The 21,092-nt window shown below is 39.9% G+C and overlaps 1 protein-coding gene across 13 annotated transcripts in view; it reads left to right on the top strand.

Moving 5' to 3' along the window:
- fryl (furry homolog, like) overlaps window positions 1–21,092 on the top strand; it is an 82,153-nt gene that overhangs the window by 26,105 nt on the left and 34,956 nt on the right. For 10 of the 13 annotated variants that reach the window (XM_080472981.1, XM_080472988.1, XM_080472982.1 and 7 more), the window contains 11 exons: window positions 10,846–11,054; window positions 12,316–12,369; window positions 13,412–13,551; window positions 13,699–13,795; window positions 14,508–14,587; window positions 14,917–14,997; window positions 15,100–15,268; window positions 16,430–16,522; window positions 16,610–16,708; window positions 18,240–18,341; window positions 20,211–20,255. In XM_080472981.1, the coding sequence (XP_080329107.1) occupies window positions 10,935–11,054; window positions 12,316–12,369; window positions 13,412–13,551; window positions 13,699–13,795; window positions 14,508–14,587; window positions 14,917–14,997; window positions 15,100–15,268; window positions 16,430–16,522; window positions 16,610–16,708; window positions 18,240–18,341; window positions 20,211–20,255 (1,080 nt within the window). In that variant the 5' untranslated portion in view covers window positions 10,846–10,934. The remainder of the gene's footprint in view (window positions 1–10,845; window positions 11,055–12,315; window positions 12,370–13,411; window positions 13,552–13,698; window positions 13,796–14,507; window positions 14,588–14,916; window positions 14,998–15,099; window positions 15,269–16,429; window positions 16,523–16,609; window positions 16,709–18,239; window positions 18,342–20,210; window positions 20,256–21,092) is intronic. The other 3 variants (XM_080472986.1, XM_080472990.1, XM_080472980.1) reach the window with 1 other exon arrangement.

The following is a 21,092-nucleotide window of genomic DNA, read 5'->3' as shown; positions in this document are numbered from 1 at the left end:
AGCACTCAACATACTCCTCATCCTATTTCCTACTATTCTAACCCTCTTCTTCCATTTCTTCATGCCAGCTAATGTTTCCCTGCTATTGATCTGGCTCCTGGGTGCCTCCTATTATTAGCTTCTCATGCAGCCCAAAATACATCAGGAATCAAAAAGATGCTGCTTTCTCCATCTCATTTGAATATTTGGATCCATGGTGAGCAGCAGTCTGAATTTACTAGCTTACTCTGTATGTGCTTTCCACGCGAGAAACCACCTTGAGTGCATTTTCCTAATCCAGCAAATCCTTTGTCTGAAAGAGGAATCCTGTATTCAGTTCGACCTTTTCAAAGGGATCACCTGCGAGTCTCTCACTCTACTTGTTCTGCTTCTGTTAAAATGATTATGGGCAATAATATTTGAGATGGGGCTCAAATATTTTAACCAGTGCTAGGTGACTCAGAAAACTATTTACTGCCGCAATAAAGCCAGTTTTATGTCACAATCGGAACTTTACTGGTGTAATGAATTGTGAAATAGAAATAAAAAAAAGTAAATTTTCAGATTACCAATCTAAAGTTGTGACAAAAGTGTGCATGTTTTGGCTTGAAAACTGTGAATGTGGTGGTGAATTTATATTATGGCTGTATTATATCCCTAATAACGTCATCTTACTGAAAAGACAAATGTCTGTGAACCATGCAAATCAAAATATCAGAATCAAACTGATGAGACTTGCAGTTTTGTTCACAATAACTAAATGCACTCAAAGTTTTTAAATGTTTTTATATCATCATGAAAGGCTGTCAGGGTGCAGATCAGTCTGATTGATCACAGCGTGATCTATACATGCTGATGAGAGGTTAACAATAGCTCTCTTACTCAGACATCCAGTGAATTCAATCATTGGGGGGATTCATGTTTTTTTAAAGATAGATGTTTTTAGTCTCTTGTAATTATGTGTGTTGTCTTGACTCAGGCCCATTTACACGACAACAAATACCAGTGTATCCGCAAAATTTTCTTCACTTTTGGGGGGTCCGTTTCAACGGCGCCAGTGTGCAGATCCACTGTATCCACAAAGTTTTTATACCGGCTCTCGGGGTGGAAAGATTCTTTCACGGTCGCTATTCCCTTCGGCAGAGATTGCCGTTTAGACTGTGTTGTTCTCTGCACATGTCTGTGTGGTTTCATTACAAAATCAAGCAACAGCGCCCTCCCGTGGCCCGGCATACTAACTACATCATTGTCTGTGTGTCCGCTGCTGCAGTGTAAACGCACTCCTTTTATTTTAGGGATTAGGTGTTGACACGTGAAACGTTGTCGTGTAAACCGAGCCTTAGAGACTTCAGCCTTTATATTTTAAGCTGGGAACTGTTGAAACATCAGATAGTGTAACCAATCCGCTTTGCTAGTCAGACGGCTAAGAACATTCCCTAATTCATCATAGTCTCCTAATGTCTGGGGATGGCCTGTACTCAGCATCATTGATTGTGCTTAGACATTTTTGTAATTCCTAAAATAGCTAGATTTTTATCAAATATACCTAAAAAGCAAAAAAAGTATTTTTTTATGTGATGGAGTTTTAATTCCCAACCTTCAATAGCATGCATATTTTCTTTTTCAGTATGGAGGTGACGTATATATATTTTCATAAAATTTGTTTGTGGCTTGTTGAGCTTTGTTTTGAAAATAGATTTGAATGTTGTGCTAGGGTTGAAGTTCATGTTCTTTTAGTACTTAAAGGATGGCTTGCATATGAACCACAATAAGATTAAACTTTATTAAGGAGTGGCTATGAAAGAAAACCAATTCCATTTCACCTGTCTGACACCTTTTTTTAATCTATCTGCATGCTTTCTGTCAGTGTGTTGTATGAACTTTACTTTCAGATTTGTTGGTTAAGCTAATACAAAACCACTTGAGTACCCAAAAGTATTTGAATGCAGTCCTTCACTCCATTCCTCATACTGTTTGAAACAGGCCTCAGTCTCTTGACAGGATATGTGTGGCAGTCATCAGGATTGTTGCAGCTATTTATCTAGAACTCCTATCGACAATGCTTTGTTTTACATTTTAAAGATACAACAATGATTGTTTATAATTAGCAACTCAAAAAGCGTGAAAATGTAAGTATACAAGTCACAATTTATAAAACTGGATTCTTCCACATGCAAGTGAATTAAGCGACTGATAATCACTATAGTGAGTTGCAGGTCAGCAGGACGTTTTGCAGATTAAGTGATTTTTAGACCGAGTGGGATTTGACTTGATGGCACCACTTGTTGAATACACTTCTCATGAATGTACTTTTCCCCCTAAATTCTAGATATTTTTCAGAACCTGTTCAAACAAAGTCATGCCTTACCGTTAAAGAACTGCTTTGATGCATCCACCCATGCAGTTTTTCATGTGAATGTTGCAAGCACATTAAATAATTAATTCAGCCAGCTGTCGCTGTAATATTTGATGTAAATTAATGTAGATCATGATGCAAACTTGCTGTTGTCTGTTGGATTTCTGTCCCTTCATGAAGAATGCCAAGTGCATATTGGTTTCTTGTTATCTTGTTTGCTCCTGGTATGGGATTAGTTTTGCTCTCTTTTGGATTCACTTTTGTTTGCAAACCCTAATTGTAAAAACCAAACCAGTAATGACTCGTCAGGAACTGAGCATGTTGAAACATAATAACAGAATTGGCACCAACACGCCACATAAACACCAGCAGTGATTGTTTTGTGTCTCTGAAAAAAATGAAAGCATTATAAGCCCCGCATTCCAACAGTATGTGTGTGTTTGGGCTGTTGTTTCTGGTTGTCCTGCCAGGGGAAGTGAGCAGATTTTAACTGTGACAAGGTGGAGTCGCTGCTGTAATAGTTGTGTAATCTTGCGGGTCGCTCCGTTTCTCAAGCAAAACTGTGGAACTCGGGCAGAGTGCAGCTCACAGGCCTCTCTCAACCAAACATGATAAGCATTTTCTTATGCAGCACTTTAGCTTCTCTGTCTGAACTATAGCTGCAATACTGTTCATCTGTTGGGCCAGGATGTTCTGCAAGCCTGAGGTAACTGTGTTCTCTTGGGAAGAGGGTTTAAAATTCTTCACTGGTCAGGTAAAACATATTTGGCTGAAGTTTTGTGAGAAGGAAAACAACTGATAAAACTCAAAACTATTCAATGTCAACTGGATTTTGAGTAAAGTATAGCCTTGAGATTAGGCCTGTCACAAAAACAAATTTTGCTGGACGATAAATTGTCCCAGAAAAGATTGCGATAGACTATAATATTGCCGTTTTGATACCATTTTTACACTAATATATTAATAATGGTATAATAATGCAAGTATACCCTTGTGAAGATAAATAAACTTTTATTCCTTAAGAATATTTAAAATTTGAATTGTATTATGAAAAAAGACATTGTAAATATCCAAAATAAAGAATCAAAACAACCTCTCTCTCCCCTCATCTCTCCCTCTCCTCCTCACGGCGTCTCATGCTGCTCTCAGGTGTGCCAGGAGCCCCCCCCACACACACACACACACACACACACAGGAGTGATTGACAACCAGTGTTGAGAAAGTTCAGTTTCTACATGAACCAGTTCAAAGTTCAGTTCACAAATTTTAATATGAACTAGTTCAGTTCATAGCTCCAAAAATGTTCATAATGATTTTTTTTCAATATGTTGCTGCGAGCTTTGGAGTTACGTGATGCACCTGAACGCATCACCGTGTATCAGCAGCAGGAAGCTTGTTAACCCTTAAAAAGCCGAGTCGTCCTCCGTTCAAAGCATGTAAAGAAAAAAATAAAAGTAGCGGCTTGTCGTCCAGAAAGTACTGTAACCATAGGAAGATGAAGTATTAATGGTGGAGACAGTCTGAGGTAGAGCTGCTGTCTTCTACTTGTTTTTGTCGTGATCCTTCACATGTTGATGACGTATGCGGCGGTGCCACTCTGGTGGCTGCTGTTGCCAGATCGGCTGTTTTCCCCCGACATGTTAAGGCCCGTTTACAGTGAGCCTTACTGGGTTTTCACTGGAAGGCTCAGAAATCTGGCAACTCTCTAAAACAACATTAAACCGTGAGAGCCGTTCACTAACACCAGAATGAGCGCCGCTCACAGTGACGTCTTTGGTAAATGAAAAATTATCCAGCCTGGCAAACTGATCCAGCTCATTTTTAATTATCGTGCAATTAATTGATTTATTGATTATCGCAACAGGCCTACTTGAGATTCCTAGTAGAGCTTTGTCACTTTTTTTTTTTTTTTTAAAGTTGCAGTTTTGCGAAAGCAGAGTTGGCAATATTTGGACACATAATGATATTATATTCATGTTTTACTGCATTACTAATAGAAGGGGTGAGTGTTTGTAGTGAAATCTTAACTGGGAATAATGGAAACTACAGTAGAGAGACGTGAGAAGAGGCTAATGCAGGTTCAGTTCCCTCACTAACATATGAGCTGCTTTGTTGTTGTTGTTGTTGTTTTTCATTATTTCTTCCACTGTCTTTCGGTTGATGACTGGAGGGGTACAGTGTTGGGGTATTCAGTCGTGTGTAGCAGTTGGCCGAGGATGGGAAAGAAAAGGAAGAGGGAGAGGGTAAAGGACACGACTCTGATTGGGCATCAGGAGCTGACTATGTGACATCATAGGGGGTGTTGGCGAGGCACAGCAAACAAAGAGGGAAAGGCTTGAAAGGCTCTCTGTGCTGCTGGACAACATCAACACAAGTAACACTCAATACTACACTGGCTCGACCAGCTCAGACCCTCTGCTTTCTTTCTTCTTTTTTTTACAAGACTTGTTTTATTTAGACAAGTTTGAGTTTCTAATAAATAGGTTATATTATGTTGATTTTCACAAAAAAAGACTTTTCTTTTGAACAAACAAATGAGAAGTAGTTGAGGATTAACAAACATGTTCACAGTTTTCTTTATCATAGATTTGGCCTGGTTTCTACTAGTGTTTACTAGTCATCACTCTTCTTCAGTTTCTTTGTCTTATGGGCACGTGGTTCTGTGGATTAATGCACCTTTTGATCTGTGTACAATAGTGTGGCAACATTTACAGGACTATCAACCATGTGAACATTCTTACACAGGCAAGCAGTGGGTGATAACTCATGAGTGGTTTTCAGACTAACCTGGAATTCAACTCATCTCCTGTCATTTGAATTTGCTGTGTTATCAATGAACCAAGTTTTCTTGAAGCAAACTGAGTAACTTACCAGTTTGTTGACACCTGCTTTGTCCCCACTGCAACATGTATTTGTTGTTAAACAGAAAACATGTACATAAGGTGTGAACGTTGTTAAAAGGCTTTTTTTCTGCACTTCTCTTCCTTTGTCGGTATTTGGGCTGTTCACAGTGCACAAGTGTTTCTGTGACAACCAGGAAGAAACAGTCCGGGGCCTTTCCTGGGAGGGAATGAGGGAAAGGGTCACTTCTCTCTTTCTAGTGCACTGAGACCACTGAGCTCCACACTTGAAGCTGGGTTTCAACATTATGCAAATGTTCTTTAGCAATAAAAAAAAATTATTAAATAAAATCGCGACTTGTCTTTTTGAATCTGTGTATAAACGAGAATTATAGTTTATATGTATTTTATTTCATTGAACAAACGCTGGATTATATAGAGTCTTATCGTTCTTGAGGTGACCCGTCTTTACTATAAAGGAGTCATCACCTGGTTTTTTCATGTGTCCAGTCTCCCTTGAATTATCTTAAAATCAACAATCAAACATAGAGCTCGTTCTGACCCTTTTTCATGCAACAAATTTCTCTCTGGAGAGGACATGCAAGGTTTTGTCTGGTACGGATGTTCGGCGTGTGTTGATTGTCTGCAGGAACTGTACATCATGGATACAAGCGCCAGTCTGATTGGCAGCTGCTGTATGTGGCCCCTGAAGTAAAGTTTTATTCTGTGTCTGTGTGTTCAGTTATGTGCTTGGAAATGTAAACGTATTTATCACATGTTGTATTTACAAGTCTAGAATGCACCATTTAAGCTCTATATTTTCCAAATAGTCCCCGGACACCCCCCAGGCAACATTTATTTATTTATTTATTTTTGTTGCAACATTTATTTAATTTATTTTTAGCTATATACTTGATTTTATTGTATGAATGTATGATAATAACATATTTTTTCTACATACCCCTCAGAAAATAGCGAGCTACGTTTCTGGGGACACTGAAAATATTTTTGTGTTAAGTTTGGAAGCAGTAGACATGGGAGCAACGTTTAGACCTCTTTCTCACAATTGGTTAGTAATAATGGCCTAAATAAGCGGGAGGTTTGAAGTGGTGGGCAGGACGAGGTGGTGGAACAAAGGTGGGCTTATGATATTAGCCTCCTGTGTTGACGACGACACAGTAGCACAATCAAAATCTCCTGTTTCGGGGTGGATGCCCTTGGTTGCGATTCTGGTTTGAACAAAGAGCCCAAACAAAAATCTAACTCGGCCACACCAATATACATGTTTTAACAAGGAAAATGCCATTTCTGGGTGATGACTCCTTCAAACATGGTTTTCAGAGATCTCATTTAGGATTTGGATAAACATAGCCTGCTGTAGGGTTAGAGTTTGTTTGTTAATGTTTTGTGCTCCTGTACATAAAGTGTGGATTTAGTATTATTGCCTTGTATGGCCAAAAGCACAGGGGCTACCAAGGCTCTTTTGTCTTAGTAAAAACAGCTTCCTCCAGATTTATATATTTTGAATAGGATTAGCAAATTGACTATGGTCATGCAAATTCAATTCAGTTAAATTTTATTTGTATGGCACCAAATACAACACAGTCATTTCAGCACTTTTACAGAGGAAAAACTCTTTTCACATGAGCAAACATAAATGATAGTGGAAAGGAAAAACTCACATTTAACGGGAAGAAACCTTTAAAGAACCGACCTCAGAGGTGGCTGCTTTCTGCTGTTGTAGTTGGGGTTAGAGGACAGAAGGAGAGAAAAGGATAGGACAGGCAGATTGAAATCCTGGTTGGGGTAGGGATTCTCCATTCAGTTCAGCAGACAGAGATGAAGTTGCTGAAGATGGGGACAGGAGGCTCAAACCACAAACCTTCAGTTCCACTGTCGGAGATCCTGCAGGGAGGTAGAGACGGAGAAAGAGAGCACAGACGACAAGAGATACAAAATGTTAGTGACATGTCATGGATAAACATGGTGAGTGAGAAAGGAAAGAAGCTCAGTGTAGGTCCTCCAGCAGTCTTAACCTATGGCAGCTTCACTAAAAAAAGGTCCAGGGTGGCCTGAACCGGCTCTAAATGTAAGATTTCTTAAATAGAAAAGTCTTAAGCCTAACCCTAACGGCTAAGACTGTGCCAGCTTCCCTAACTGAAACTGGGAGGTGGTCCTACATGTATTTAGAGCTCTTGGATTTCTTAGTAACTGAACATAGTCAATCTATATATTTGATAAGTCCTGTGGAGGTCCAATTAAATTTTATTTATCTTCAATATAACAACCATGTCAAGGCCCTTTTCCTAAGAGAAAATCAACTATCCCAAAGTAATGGAAAGGAAAATCGCAGTTTTAACAAAGAAACCTCTGCAGAGGTGCTTTTGGGGATAGAAAGTAGAAAAAAAAAAAGCTTGACCAGAGACCACAGAAAACAGTTTGTCCATCCGCAGGTAAAGTAATCCACTCGCTGCAGCCTGGATGTGGATAACAGTGTGGCATTCATTTACTGCCAAAATCCACCTGCATAAACATAATCGGGACGCATTAATCCCACTCTCTACGCTCTCTCTCTCTCTCTCTCTACTCTCACTGAGCTCTCTAAGCGCTTTTCCTCTGTACTCTCTCTCTACGCTCTCTCTCTCTCTCTCTCTACTCTCTCTGAGCTCTCTATGCGCTTTTTCTCTATGCTCTATCTCGCTTTCTCTTTCTACGCTCTCCTTACTCTCTCTCTTTACTCACTCTGTGCTCTCTCTCTGCTTTTCCTCTGAGCTCTACACTCTTTACTCTCTCTTTCTGAGCTCTCTGCTCTCTCTTTTTATGCTCTCGCTACGCTCTTTCTCGGAACTCTCTCTCTGCTCTATCTCTTTACTCTCTCTGAGCTCTATGCGCTTATCCTCTGTGCTCTCGCTTTACTTTCTCTGCTTTCTCTACACTCTCTGCGCTCTCTGCTCTCTCTTTATTCTCTCTCTGAGCACTCGCTGTGCTCTCTCTCTACTCTCTCTCTGAGCTCTCTCTGCACCTTTCCATTGAGCTTTCTCTCTGTGCTTTCTCCCTGCACTCTCTCTCTGTGATATCTCTCTCTCTTTCTCTGTGCTCTCTCTCCCCGAGCTGTCTCTTTCTCTGTGCGCTCTCTTTCTCTGTGCGCTCACTCTCTCTGTGCGCTCTCTCTCTGAGCTTTCTCTGTGCGTTCTCTCTCTGTGCTCTCATTTGTGCCCCGAATCCAGCTTTTCCTTGATTTTCCTCCATTTGAATATTGAATCATAGGAGCTGCATTCAGAATCTGCTGTGTCTGTGTGAGCTGGACTGGCTCTGCCCACACATGCCCATTTTGGGAAGATGAGGAAGTACTTCCCTCGTGGTGCCATGTGCCAGAGCAGAGCTGGTTGGAGCAACACTCTTTTTAAAACCTGAAACAAGCCAGGGAGAGAGAGAACAGATAGAGGCCTGGGATACATGGCATGTTACCAAGATAATCTGATCTAATTAATTGATTAATTTTATTTCTGCCACATTATGGTACTGGTTGGGGTCAAAGGTCTTGCTCAGGGACACACAGTGGTAAACGGCCTGTTGTGAGATTTGAACCTGCAAACTTCCAAAGCTGCTTCTGTAACCTTGAGGCCTCTTCTTATTTTTTTATGCTGTCATGTGAAACTGGAAACTGCTCACCTTCATCCAGAGAGTCAAGCTATAACATATAACCCAGTCTAGCTACAATGCAGTTTTTATGCTTGGGTTTTAATAAATAAATGGAATTAAATTCATTTAGATTTATTGTGTTTAAAGGTGCTGTAACTGGAATCAATTGCCTTCATCCAATACTTTGTAGCCATTTGTTTACATCAAGTGATTATATGTCGCGGTTCCCAGTCATGTAGAGTTCTGCTTACGAAAGAGAAAATTACTATAGTCTCAGTGTATATCACAGACATCACAGCAAATATTTAGATTTTTAAATAGGTTTTCGCAACTTCAGTTCACAATATTGATTTTTGGTTTTTGGCTGGTTCGAGCCTTTTACAGTTTGTTGTGTAGGGCTGAACGATTAATTGCATTTGCGATAATATCGCAATATGATAAAACTGGATTTTCTAATCGCCGTGGCTGCGATTTGACTGCTCAGGTGATCTGGTTACGGGACGACTTGCGTGTCCTGCTCCCACATATACATCGTGAGCGAGCAAAGCAGCAGAGAGAGAAGTCAACTGAGCCTGTTGTACAATGGCCTGGTGTTTAGGGATGGGTCCGATCCAGTATCGGTATCAGGTTCTGATATCAACGTAATTCACGGAAAATCTGAAATTTCCGATCCAACCTGCAGAGGTTCCTGATCCATGATCCTCGTCTGCTTCATGGTGCTGAAATGATCCACAGTGTTTCCCTGCTGCTGCTCTGCTCGCTGGCTGCAAACTGTGGACTGGATTTCCTGAAGGGAGGCGGGTCTCAATGAGACCAGGAGGAATGAGTCAGGAAATCCAGTCCACAGTTTGCAGCCAGCGAGCAGGCTAGGGAAGTAGCACTGTGCTATCCAACTTTTCATGACAACATGTTGCTGTTTGGACGGATTTTACACTCAAAACACCACAAAGCAACACAGCAACGTGGATGTTAGCAAAGCAACGCAGCAACGTGGATGTTAGCAAAGCAGTTGTTCAGCGAGGCGGTCGCTTTGTCAACAGACGTCACCGTTTTAAAACGCCAGCTCGACGAGGAGAACGGCACTGACCGCGGCATCAAACAATGAACAGCAGCTCCTCCGCTGTAGCAGTCGATTCACACCTCCGTGAAGCTGCGTCCTACTCCACGCTAAACTCCCTGAAAATAGTCCCAATCATTTGTGTTGTTCGAGCTGGAAACATTGTGTTTGTGCTGCCTTGCTAAATAATTTCTCCAGGGATTAATAAAGTGATTGAGATTTTAAAGATAGAACTAGTTTATTATGAGATGATGACGTCACGCAGACCCCCACATTGTCCACATGGAACAAAAATACTTTGTACTGCTTCTCTTTCTGACCTGATACTGACCTCAAGTTGTCTTTTGACAGAATACATGTATACATTAGTACATTTCATACTTTACTGTAGAGAGGCGTTTATTACAGCCTCATTTAAAGTCAACAATAATGATAATAACACACAGTATTTAGTAAATTTACAACTGTAATTGAAGTAGAAGATAAATAAACCGTCTTTCATATTAATACATGCTTCATTTGACTTTATCTTAACATGAGCCTCGCCTATAAGAAAGAACAATTTATGTATAATAAATCTGATATTGTTTGTAATAATACACATTGATTTATTGCTTGTGTTTGTTGAAAAATACATGAGAAGAGGACCTTGAAAAAATAATCGCATATTAAATCACAAATCGCAATATTGAGGAAACAAAATCTCAATTAGATTATTTTCCAAAATCGTTCAGCCCTAATGTTGTGTATGAATGAGAAAGTGAGTTGATAGATGGAGACTTGAATCCAATGTTTACTGTTGTCAGCAGTGCGATCTCTCTTGTTCAGTCTTGAATTCAGCCCTTCAGTCTCTGTAAGAAATGTCTGCCTTCATGTTTGGAGTGAAGCTAGTGAGTGTTCTTGATTTGACCCTGCTGCCCGTGACTCCTTCGGTATTGTTTCCTGACCTAAACCCACTTGTCTCCCTGCAGCTTCTACACCAGTGAGCAGCAGTGTAAGTAGACGCCGTGCCCCTGCCTCAGTGACTCCTCTGTCGTGGGAGAAACACAACATTGCCGCCATGTCGAGCATCACCATCGACCCTGAGCTCAAGCCTGGGGAGTTTGTCATCAAGAGTCTATTTGCTGAGTTTGCTGTGCTGGCTGAAAAGAAGATCGAAATGGTGATGGCTGAACCGCTGGTGAGTGCACGGGGGGGGTGAAAGTCGGTGTCAAGAAACACAGGAAATGAAATTCAATACTCGACACGTGATGTAGCACACATTGTTGTCATAACCTCTTCTCTTTCTCTATTAACTGCAGTGATGTGAACCCTTTTATTGAACATTTAAACAATATGGAAGAAAACTCTCTAAAGGGGCATATGACTGTGTTGCTCGAGAATCTGATTTAACATGTATGGATCACTACATTTATCAGCCTTATCACAGGATATCACAGTGAAGTCAAAATGGCATATGAATATTGCATAGATTGAAAATTTAAAAACATACAATACACACACCACTAACCAGTGTAAATCTTAAAAGTACATCCATATTGGATCATGGTGTTTACCCCAAATCCATGTAATACAACCTTGGTTCTTCAAGTGAAGATAATGTGTTAAAATGCTAATGTAAATGAATTGTAAAGGTTCATGGTTTTTTGCTGTTTCTGAAATATATTATCTCGTTTTTGAATACCTGAAAAGTTAATTGTTTTTACTCTCATGTGTCACCTTACCTTGTGTAATTTTGTGTTCAATATGCACTTGGTTTTGGGTGGCATTGTTTGCGTCCTGCCTTCACCCAGTCACTAATCTGAATGGATGGATCAAAATAATAAAATGCTATTGAGATCATAAAGTACACTGATGGTGTAAAGAGTATTTCTCAGAGGAGAAGATGTGGCCTGATGTGTATGTAAGGCTAAAAGAGTCCAATATTGAAAAGGGGCTCACATGTGATACAGCTGACATTGTTACTCAGCGTGGGTTGATGCAGGACAGTGTTTATTGTAAGGTTTTCAGCACATTGTAATCAACCGCAGTGTGAATATTTCAATTTTAGATAGTATAACTCATTCTCAGGGTTATTGTCTTGCTTTACTGTAAAACTATCCATTTTCTAAACTTCTTTATCCAGTTCAGGGTAACAGTGCACTGGACCCACTCGAAGGCAGACTAGATGATGGAAACATGAAAACTTCAACAATAATCCCATTTATTAACTGTTTAAGATGTTGTTTTATTTATATCAAGGTTGACATTATATTCTCCCATGAATGGATGTTTTGCTCTCATCTACCTCTTCAGCTAATGCAGGAAGACAAAACATATTTTCTTTCACTCGCTTACTCATCATCAGCCATGCCCTTTAAGTGACTGCAATGTGCCATTTGCAATAAACAGGAATGTCTTGCTTGGTTTAGTAACTCATTTGAACTTCTTTTTTCTTGCAGGAGAAACCCCTATCCCGATCCCTACAGAGAGGGGAAGATGCACAATTTGACCAGGTCAGTCCTGCCATTTCATGACCAGGAGTTAAATAATTGCGTCATCCACAGGTGCATAAATGTGACAGTCCTGCGTCAGCAGCAGCCCCACACCCAACCCACCTCTGTGTTTGTACGCAGTATCTGAATCCCCAGCTCCCCAAAATCAATCCCCCACTCATTGGCTTGTCTGTCGCTCATCTGTGGCCGGTGCAGAACTCTTTACAATAGGCCTGCCTGCTGCAGAATGCTTTGTTCAGCACAACACAAAGCCAATGAGGATATGGTGGTATAGATCCAGCTGTCCCTATTGTGAGTGAGAGGGAGAAAAGAGGTATAGAGAGTCGAAAAGTGAGAGCGGAGAATTGCTGTGTCATCCTCGGCAGTAAATCAGCACTGGGTGCTGAAGTGTTTCTGCCTGGCACCGTAAGGGCAGAGGGAGCAATTGCATAACTCTGCTGCCGAGCATCCATCATCCACCTCCCTCATCTTGTCACACTGGCCCTTAAACACACATACATCTAACTTGCTTATGCATGCAGAGCTCCTCATCTCAGCTTATGTGAATTTGCTCAAAAGGATCTACTGTAAATTGGATACTGAGTACTGCCTTCATTACTAACTGGATTAGGTTAATTCATTCAAACAAAAAGCAACATATTCTTGTTATACATGGATGTGTTGTTGGAGCTTGTTAACATTGAGCTGGGCACCAGCCGACATCTCTCATGCAAGTGCTGAGGAAATGATTGGGGTCAGCCCATGATTTATGTGGCGTAATATGAAAACCACAGAGGCACATGCATTAGAAAAGAGCCGCAGTGATGTTCTAAAGCATGTAATCTAACACTGTGCTCTGAAATGTCCATCACACATTGGTGATGAAGGTTCCCCTTACATTTTCCTCATGAGGTGAATATCTGTATTTAATCATATGAATAATTAGATTGTCAGGAACAACATTTTCTACAACTAGAGTATTTTGTAAATCAACATTAATACTTTTTTTGTGATCCTACTTCTATTAAATTGGCATTTTAATGGGCTGTTGTCTTTTTTACAGTTAATAAGCTCTATGAGCTCAATAGCAGAACACTGTTTGCCCTCCCTACTGCGCACACTGTTTGACTGGTACCGACGGCAGAGTGGCACTGAAGACGAGTCCTATGAGTACAGGCCTCGCTCAAGTACAAAGTCTAAAGGGTGAGAGGCATTGTTTTGCTTTTGTTTCCACTTTGTCTTCTGTTGCATCTCTTCTAAACATAGTGATATTGGCATCTCCTTCAGATGTTTAAATGAATCCAATTTTGCACAGTTTCTAGCTTACATTTCTGCTCTCCTCCATTGTAGAGACGAGCAGCACCGGGACAAAGATTACCTTCTAGAACGGCGGGACTTAGCCATAGATTTCATATTTTGTTTAGTTTCCGTGGAAGTTCTTAAGCAGGTGAGCACTCCAACAGTCTTTACTGTTTCTGTCTGTTATTGCCAAGATAACTAAGCTGATGGTTTTAGTGGATGAATGCTTACGTAAGGAAATGTAGTGCACCTCTATGTGACTTGTCATTGAAAGTACTCACTACTGTGTGACTGTAACCATAACTATACAACATTGTGTAGTGTTTATAGTAGCCTTTTCTGGACAGCCCCATTTTAACTCATGATAGAATATTAGTTACTTTTAATGTAGTTTTACTCAATGTCACATGTTTTTGCTCTTATGGGGCTGGATAATTTTCTCAATGTCTTTTTGTTGCATAACATTATTTGTGAATTGTTCACTTGTTTACCAGGGCTTCTTGTCCAATTATTACATTTTCTGGTCTATTACTGTCAACAGTAATATCAGACATGGTATTTTGTAAAGTTCGATAAGAGTTTTGCTTTGTACTTATTATTTTTGGGAAGGTTTTCCCTGCAGGGAAACAAAGTAAATAAACAGGATGGCAAGTGACCAACTCCCAGCTGAGTTTGTTGCTCAAGCTGATTGTCCAAAGCCTGCATTCTTATCTAAAAGCAGATCCCTGGAGACCAGAGCCGAAGAGCTGAGATGTATTTGGCATTGCTCTGGCAGGGAAGCTGTTGAATGGCAGCAAAGACAGTGACTGAGAAATATCACTGCCTCTAATAAGACTAATGCTTCTGTGTTTACGTCACAGATTCCTCTTCACCCAGTGCCAGATGTTTTAGTACACGAAGTCCTAAACCTGGCATTCAAGCACTTTAAACACAAAGAGGGGTAAGTGGGCATCATCTCACAAATACAATGAATGACTGCTTCAGCAACAGTGAAGATGATGTGATACGTTAAGTTTGGACTCTCACGATTGTGGCTTGTCCTTGTAAGAGTGAGCCACGCATGCGGGTGTGTGCTTGTGCTAGCTTTATGGGCATTTGTGTTACTTCCTAATTATTTACATTTATGCAAAGCGGAAGTGTTTCTTCTTCAATCAGCCTCAAGAAAGCATGCACAGTGCTTACAATGTTTTGAAACGAATCATCTGGATGTGTCTTAAACAGTACTGTGCCTGTTCAACACTAAATGTTGTATCTTTGGTTAATTTACAGGTACTGTGGACCCAACACAGGGAATGTGCACATCATCGCAGACCTGTATGCTGAAGTCATAGGGGTTCTCACGCAGTCAAAGTAAGCTTAAGTTTGACCTTTAACTTGACTCTTGTCAATGTCAATTGGTGTTGACTGACATGTGATTACTTGCATTGTAACCTTGTGTGTGTGTTTGCTCAGATTTCAGGCAGTGAGGAAGAAGTTCATCACAGAACTGAAGGAGCTCAGGCAAAAAGAGCAGAGTCCCTACATAGTCCAGAGCATCATTAGTCTCATCATGGGCATGAAGTTCTTCCGGGTTAAAATGTATCCTGTGGAAGATTTTGAAGCTTCTTTTCAGTTCATGCAGGTAAATTAGTGCTTGTGTGTATTTGTTTATTGTTTGTGTGGTTTGGGTGTTTTAGCTGTTTGTTTGCTAAACTGCACCAGTCATTTTCTTTTTAAATTACTAGCTGATGCTTGTTTCTTAAAACCCTGTAGCACTCTGTAGCAATGGTTCATGAAGTTAGATGAGTACCATCAAAGTTGAGGTTTGGCAAAGTGCTTGTGTGTGTATGTCAGATGCCTTCTGTCCTAGGATATCATTTCCATCTAATCCTAATGTGTTAATGGAACGCACTCTACTTCTGTGTGTCTTTCCTTCTTTGATCATTTAGAGTCCAGTCAATACAGGATATTTACTTTACTTTTGCTACTTAATACTAAATCCATTATAATTATGTTTTTCTCTTTATTAGATTTGTTATGCAATTGAAAAGTGAGTTCTCTTAAGTGGTCCGGCTCAAAAGTGGAAAAAAAGCATGACAATGAACATGAATCTCTGTTGTGATAAATCTTGCCATGTGAGCTACAGTTATCTCAGGAGTCATCAATCTCTAGTCACATCTACAACCACAATATGCTCATGGAACAAATTCAGGCATTGTTCTACACTGCGAACATTGTCCTAAGCCCGACTTTCAGAATAAAGCTCAACACCTATTGGTACAACTTGCCTTCATTGTAATGAGCAGCTTTTCTCCCGGGGTTCTACCAAGCTTGATATTGGTGCGTTCAACAGATTCAAGTGGTTTGTAGCAAGGATTCAACACCACTGCTTAAACAGCTTCACAGTGAAAATGTTCTGACTAGTTTGACAGCTGTCATCGTTACACTGTGGTGCTCGGTTGCTGGGAAAGCAGTAGGGTCTACAATGAACCAGTGATGTGCCCTTAAGGCCACATATAATCAAACTAATCCCTGAAGAGTTTGTAACTTGAACCAATCAGTAGTTGTAGTATTCAAAAGGACATACCAAAACCATCCGTCTTTTCTACCAGTTTATCCAAAAATGAATTCTGCTGAAGCAAATATGAACCTTTAAATCTTTCAGGATGTTTCACCTAAAGCTGGTTCCAGTTCTGCAATATTACTTTCCAAACTTTTATTTTTAACAGTTTTCTTTCAGACTTGTCTGTTTATGTCCTTTTTGTTTTCTTCATGTATGTGTGCCTTTGTCATCCTCCTATAGGAGTGTGCCCAGTACTTCTTGGAAGTCAAGGATAAAGACATAAAGCATGCACTGGCAGGCCTCTTTGTTGAAATCCTCATCCCTGTTGCAGCTGTGAGTAGCCATTTCCAATGACTTGTTGTCCTTCTTACATCAAAGTAACAATGTCATTTGGGATTCGTGCTGTTTGTTTCTCCTCAGGCGGTAAAGAATGAAGTCAACGTCCCATGCCTAAAAACCTTTGTGGAGATGCTTTACCAGACAACCTTTGACCTTAGTTCCAGAAAGAAGCACTCTTTGGTAATAACTTTACCATTATCATTTATTTTTTTCTTGTCCAACACTGAAGTTGTCAATAATACTTTACATTGCTAGAGCACCAAGTCAGAAATAATGATATTGAAATACAAGATATGTGGTAAATTCAACCTTTGTTTAATGGCAACTACTGTATACTGAAAGAAGGAAACATTTTAAAGTTCACATTTTTACTTTTGTCATTTTATTTCAAAATTTTTATAATGTATTCCTCCACTGAAATCGACAACCATTACAAATAACGTTTATTGAAAACATCTACAAACATCTCCAACTGCCACAGTTTGAATAGTCCATGATAACTACTAATCTTCCATGTTTTTTTTTTCAAGTTGAAGACAAAATGTCATTTTGAATGACTTGTGCCATCTCAAGGTTATTCTACCAAATGCATCATACCTCACATTAAAACACCTGTTTCCAAATCAGGAGTACATAAACACCCAGACTAACTTTGGTTTTTCTTCTTAGTGAAGATTGATTATGTGTTACAAATAAGTATTTATGATTATCCCAAAAATGTGGAGAATTGATCATGGTCTTTCACAACAAGGCAGTTAATAAAGTAACATAGCAAAGGTGCTCAATGTTCCTTGTGATCCTTTACGAAGCATTGTTTGGAACATTAAAGAGATAATGGGGCACATTGGAAAATGTCTTATGGCAGAAAGATCAAGCTATAAACAGCTGGCATTAGATTTTTGAGGAGGCAAGAGGCCAAACTCTCTGAAGCGACTGCAAAATACCTGCTGCAAACCTCGGCTTCAGCAAATCCTGAGATGTCTACAGTAAGGTGCTCGCAAGGTCCTGACATTCTCAATGCCCAAAGTCAAAACTGTTTACCACCACCAAACCTAAACACCAGAAAATTTGCCTTCCAAACTAGTGCATTCATTCAAAACAGGAACCTTTTGGGCCTTTGGATCAACCGTCGTTCCAGGGGAGGAAGAACGAGTTGTAGGCTGAAGGACAATAATTCTCTACGATGCGCCATGGTTATGGTTCAGTAATGCTCTAGGGCTGACTGCTTTTTATCTTCTGGCACTGGAAATATGTAACTCTTGTGAAAGCAAGCTGGGATCAGTCCTGTATCAGCAAATCCTATTAGAAAATGCCATAGTGTCTTGTGATGGAGCTGAAGCTTTAATGTCATTGTCCTTTTAAAAAGGACAATAATCCACAATGGCATGAATCCTGTGGAAAATCTTTGATCTGGATTGAAATAGACAGTTGCAGCATGCGAACCCAATCCTATCGGACCGCTGCAGGCTTTTCTCAATTAGGAGTGGTCTTGGATTCCTCAGGAAGTCAGCCAGACAATGTTGAACCTGCTGTCTGGCTGAACATCATGTTTACAGCAGGTCATAGCAGCTGAAGGGTGCTCTGTCAAGTACAAACGATTTTAAGAAGTTGTTGAGTAATTTTGAGACGGCAATAGGCATTAAAAGGAATTTTAAAAGATAAAGCATTTATTCCCGTTTCTCACTGATGGTGACACTGTTTCTGTCCCCAGGCTCTGTATCCACTGGTGACGTGTCTGCTGTGTGTCAGTCAAAAGCAGTTCTTTTTAAACAACTGGCACATCTTCCTCCAGAACTGCCTCTCACACCTAAAGGTATGTCCAGCCTCAGCAATCAGTCTAGTTTCAGTAAGGGTGTGCTCTGTAGCTCTAAGGGGTAGCACAATGCAGACATTCTTCAAATTAGCCATTCATAATTCAACTCAGTGCAGGTCTTATGACATGTTATGAAATGTAAAATGCAATTCTGATCATCTTGTGGGTAGTAATATGAATAGATCACAGTTCTCATAATTTCCCTGTTTAGTTTTTTTTAAACACAGTGAAAGCCTTACCTTTATCTATTCAACACAAGCTTAATACTAACAACTGTGCAGGTTGTTTTAGATGTGACAGGTGTGTTCTGTGTGATTATCACAATGTACTTTACCCTCCATTATCAATCTACCAGATCTGGATGGGAACAGCACTTGATTTGATGAGCTTATACTAGTGTTGTTCCGGAAAAGTACGTCATGAATGAAATGCTAACAAGCTTTATAATTATTTCTATTTAGCAGTGTAACTGGACTAATTTCAAAGACCTTAATTAAACAATCAACATCATAAACCTTCTATATTCACTCATGTTGCTTCAAGTGCTGTTTTACCTCAGGTCTGTTAATGGCTCCTTGGAAACCAATTACAAACAAATTCATCCTGTTTTTCTCCTATTCTTGAATATTAAAGCCAGAAGCTGATTGACCAAATTACTGACCGACCAACCGACTCCGACTGTCTCGTTCCTACAATTGTTGATCACTGTGAAAACTGTCTGATCTTGTTGCGGATAAAAGGGTTTTTTGTCTGTGTGATGGTGATTTCTGATGGCTCTTAATTGCCATCTGTCATCTCTGTGATCTCATGTCAGAGTTTTTCCTTTCACCGTCCTGATTGTGTCCGATTTCCTTGGTTTGAAACGTGATCAGTTTCCTGAGCATTTGTGCTGATTCTTGTTTTTGATTGACATCATTTTATGGGCTCGTGTGACCGAAATAATGGTTCTGTGTGAACTCCGGTGTCTTATATGCATGAGGACTTTCACCCTTGTGTCTCCTCCTGACAATTGTTAGTGCAAGAACTTTGTTTCACTAAGCAACAAATAACATCATTTGTATAACCAGTGCAATGCAAATGAGCTTTGGTAAGCAAAGTCTAAAAGTCATGCAGCTCAGCGGCCTAATATATAATTGTGTACCTTTCATAAAACATTTTCATGCATGTGTCTAATCAAAAACTACAGTAAAAACAGACTAAAGCAAAGGCAGCCTAGCAATCACATCAAAACTTTCAAATTAATGGTGTTTTCTGAAACCTGATCGACATTGGCGAGGATTTGAATAAGATTTTAATGCCTGACATAATTGCACACCTTGATTTATATTTGTGACCTCCACTGGAATCAAATGAAGCATCGTGTTTTGAATCTGGCGGCTGATTTGGGCTTCACTCCTTGTCTCTTTGTGTAAAACAATATTTTGTGTGCATGGTTTTTCCCATTTCATCCTTCTGTTTCTCTCATATCCATCCCCCTTTATGTATCTTCTGTCACTGGTAGATTTCCCTACCACAGTACACCTCCTTCAATTTTCTTTTTCACTTCTTTATGAATATCTTTGTCACGTCATTAAAGTGCAAATATATTTGTGAAACAAATGAACTGTTAGTCTGTAATACTAACATGTGAGTTAAAGCCACATGTGGCGTGGTAAACAGTTCATCTTGAGTCATTTCACTTTGTTAGAGTTGATTGCCACACTAAGCTGACAAGAGTGAAGTAGCTTTGGCCTGCTCTTGTCACAATTATTTAGGCTGTGTCTTTTTGTTTTGGTTTCTTTTCCCTATGACCTGCATGTGTCCCTCCCCAAACCTTTCATTCTTTGTTTCCTGTCGTTTGATCTTTTTTCTCACACCGACTTGCTCCAGATGCCGTCTAACAACAGCATCCGAAAGCAGATTGAGACGCTGCAGGTGAGTTACCTGGTGTCAGTGGCGAGCCTGGTGCTCCCTCCCTTGTGACCATTCTTATCACAATGTAGGGTAGCACACTTGACCTTCCTGTTTCTAAGAGGATTGAGTTATTCCCTGCTGTGAAGGAAAAACGAGTGACATGCGCTCCTTGGAACTTGTGACGTTGCTATAGGCTTTGTGGTTTAAGCTTGTTTGTGTTGACTTTTTGTTTGGTTGTATGCTTGGATTTTTATTGTAGATTAAAGTTGGAATCAGCAGTGTTGGAAATGGTACTCAGTTGTTTGTCTTTTAACTTTCAGTAAAGTCACAGTATAAGAGTAAAAGCACTGATGCATTAATGTCACAATATACAAAACGTTGTGAGAAAGAATAGGAAAGTTGACATATGTTGAGGGTGGAGTTGCAAGGCAAAAGGAGTACAGGAGGCCCAGTGACGAGTTTCAAGGATGCAGTAAGGGAGAACATGCAGGCGATTGGCGAGAAAGGTTACATGAGAGAAGAGTACTGAAGGAAGAGCCGCTGCAGCAACAACTACCGGGTGAACAGAGAAAGGAAGATTGTGGTATTTGGCATACTTTTCCTGCTGGTGCTGTAGTTTAGTAGACATGATAATAATGATACAATAACAATACATTTCATTTGTCCGGTCCTTTCAATATACTCAAGGTCACTTTAAAATACTAGTTAAAAATATTAGTAGCAGTAAAAAAACAAAATAATAAAAAAAACATTCAGGCATTTGCAGTAGACTTGACAAAGTTTAAAATGAATATGCTTGTCTAAAAGTTTTGAGGTGAGATTTAAGAGTCCAGGGATTGAATGTTTCTGAAGTTGGGT

Source organism: Lipophrys pholis (assembly GCF_963383615.2).
Source record: "Lipophrys pholis genome assembly, chromosome: 10".
In the NCBI taxonomy this organism is placed as follows: Eukaryota; Metazoa; Chordata; class Actinopteri; order Blenniiformes; family Blenniidae; genus Lipophrys; species Lipophrys pholis.
This window is presented reverse-complemented; position numbering and strand designations above follow the sequence as displayed.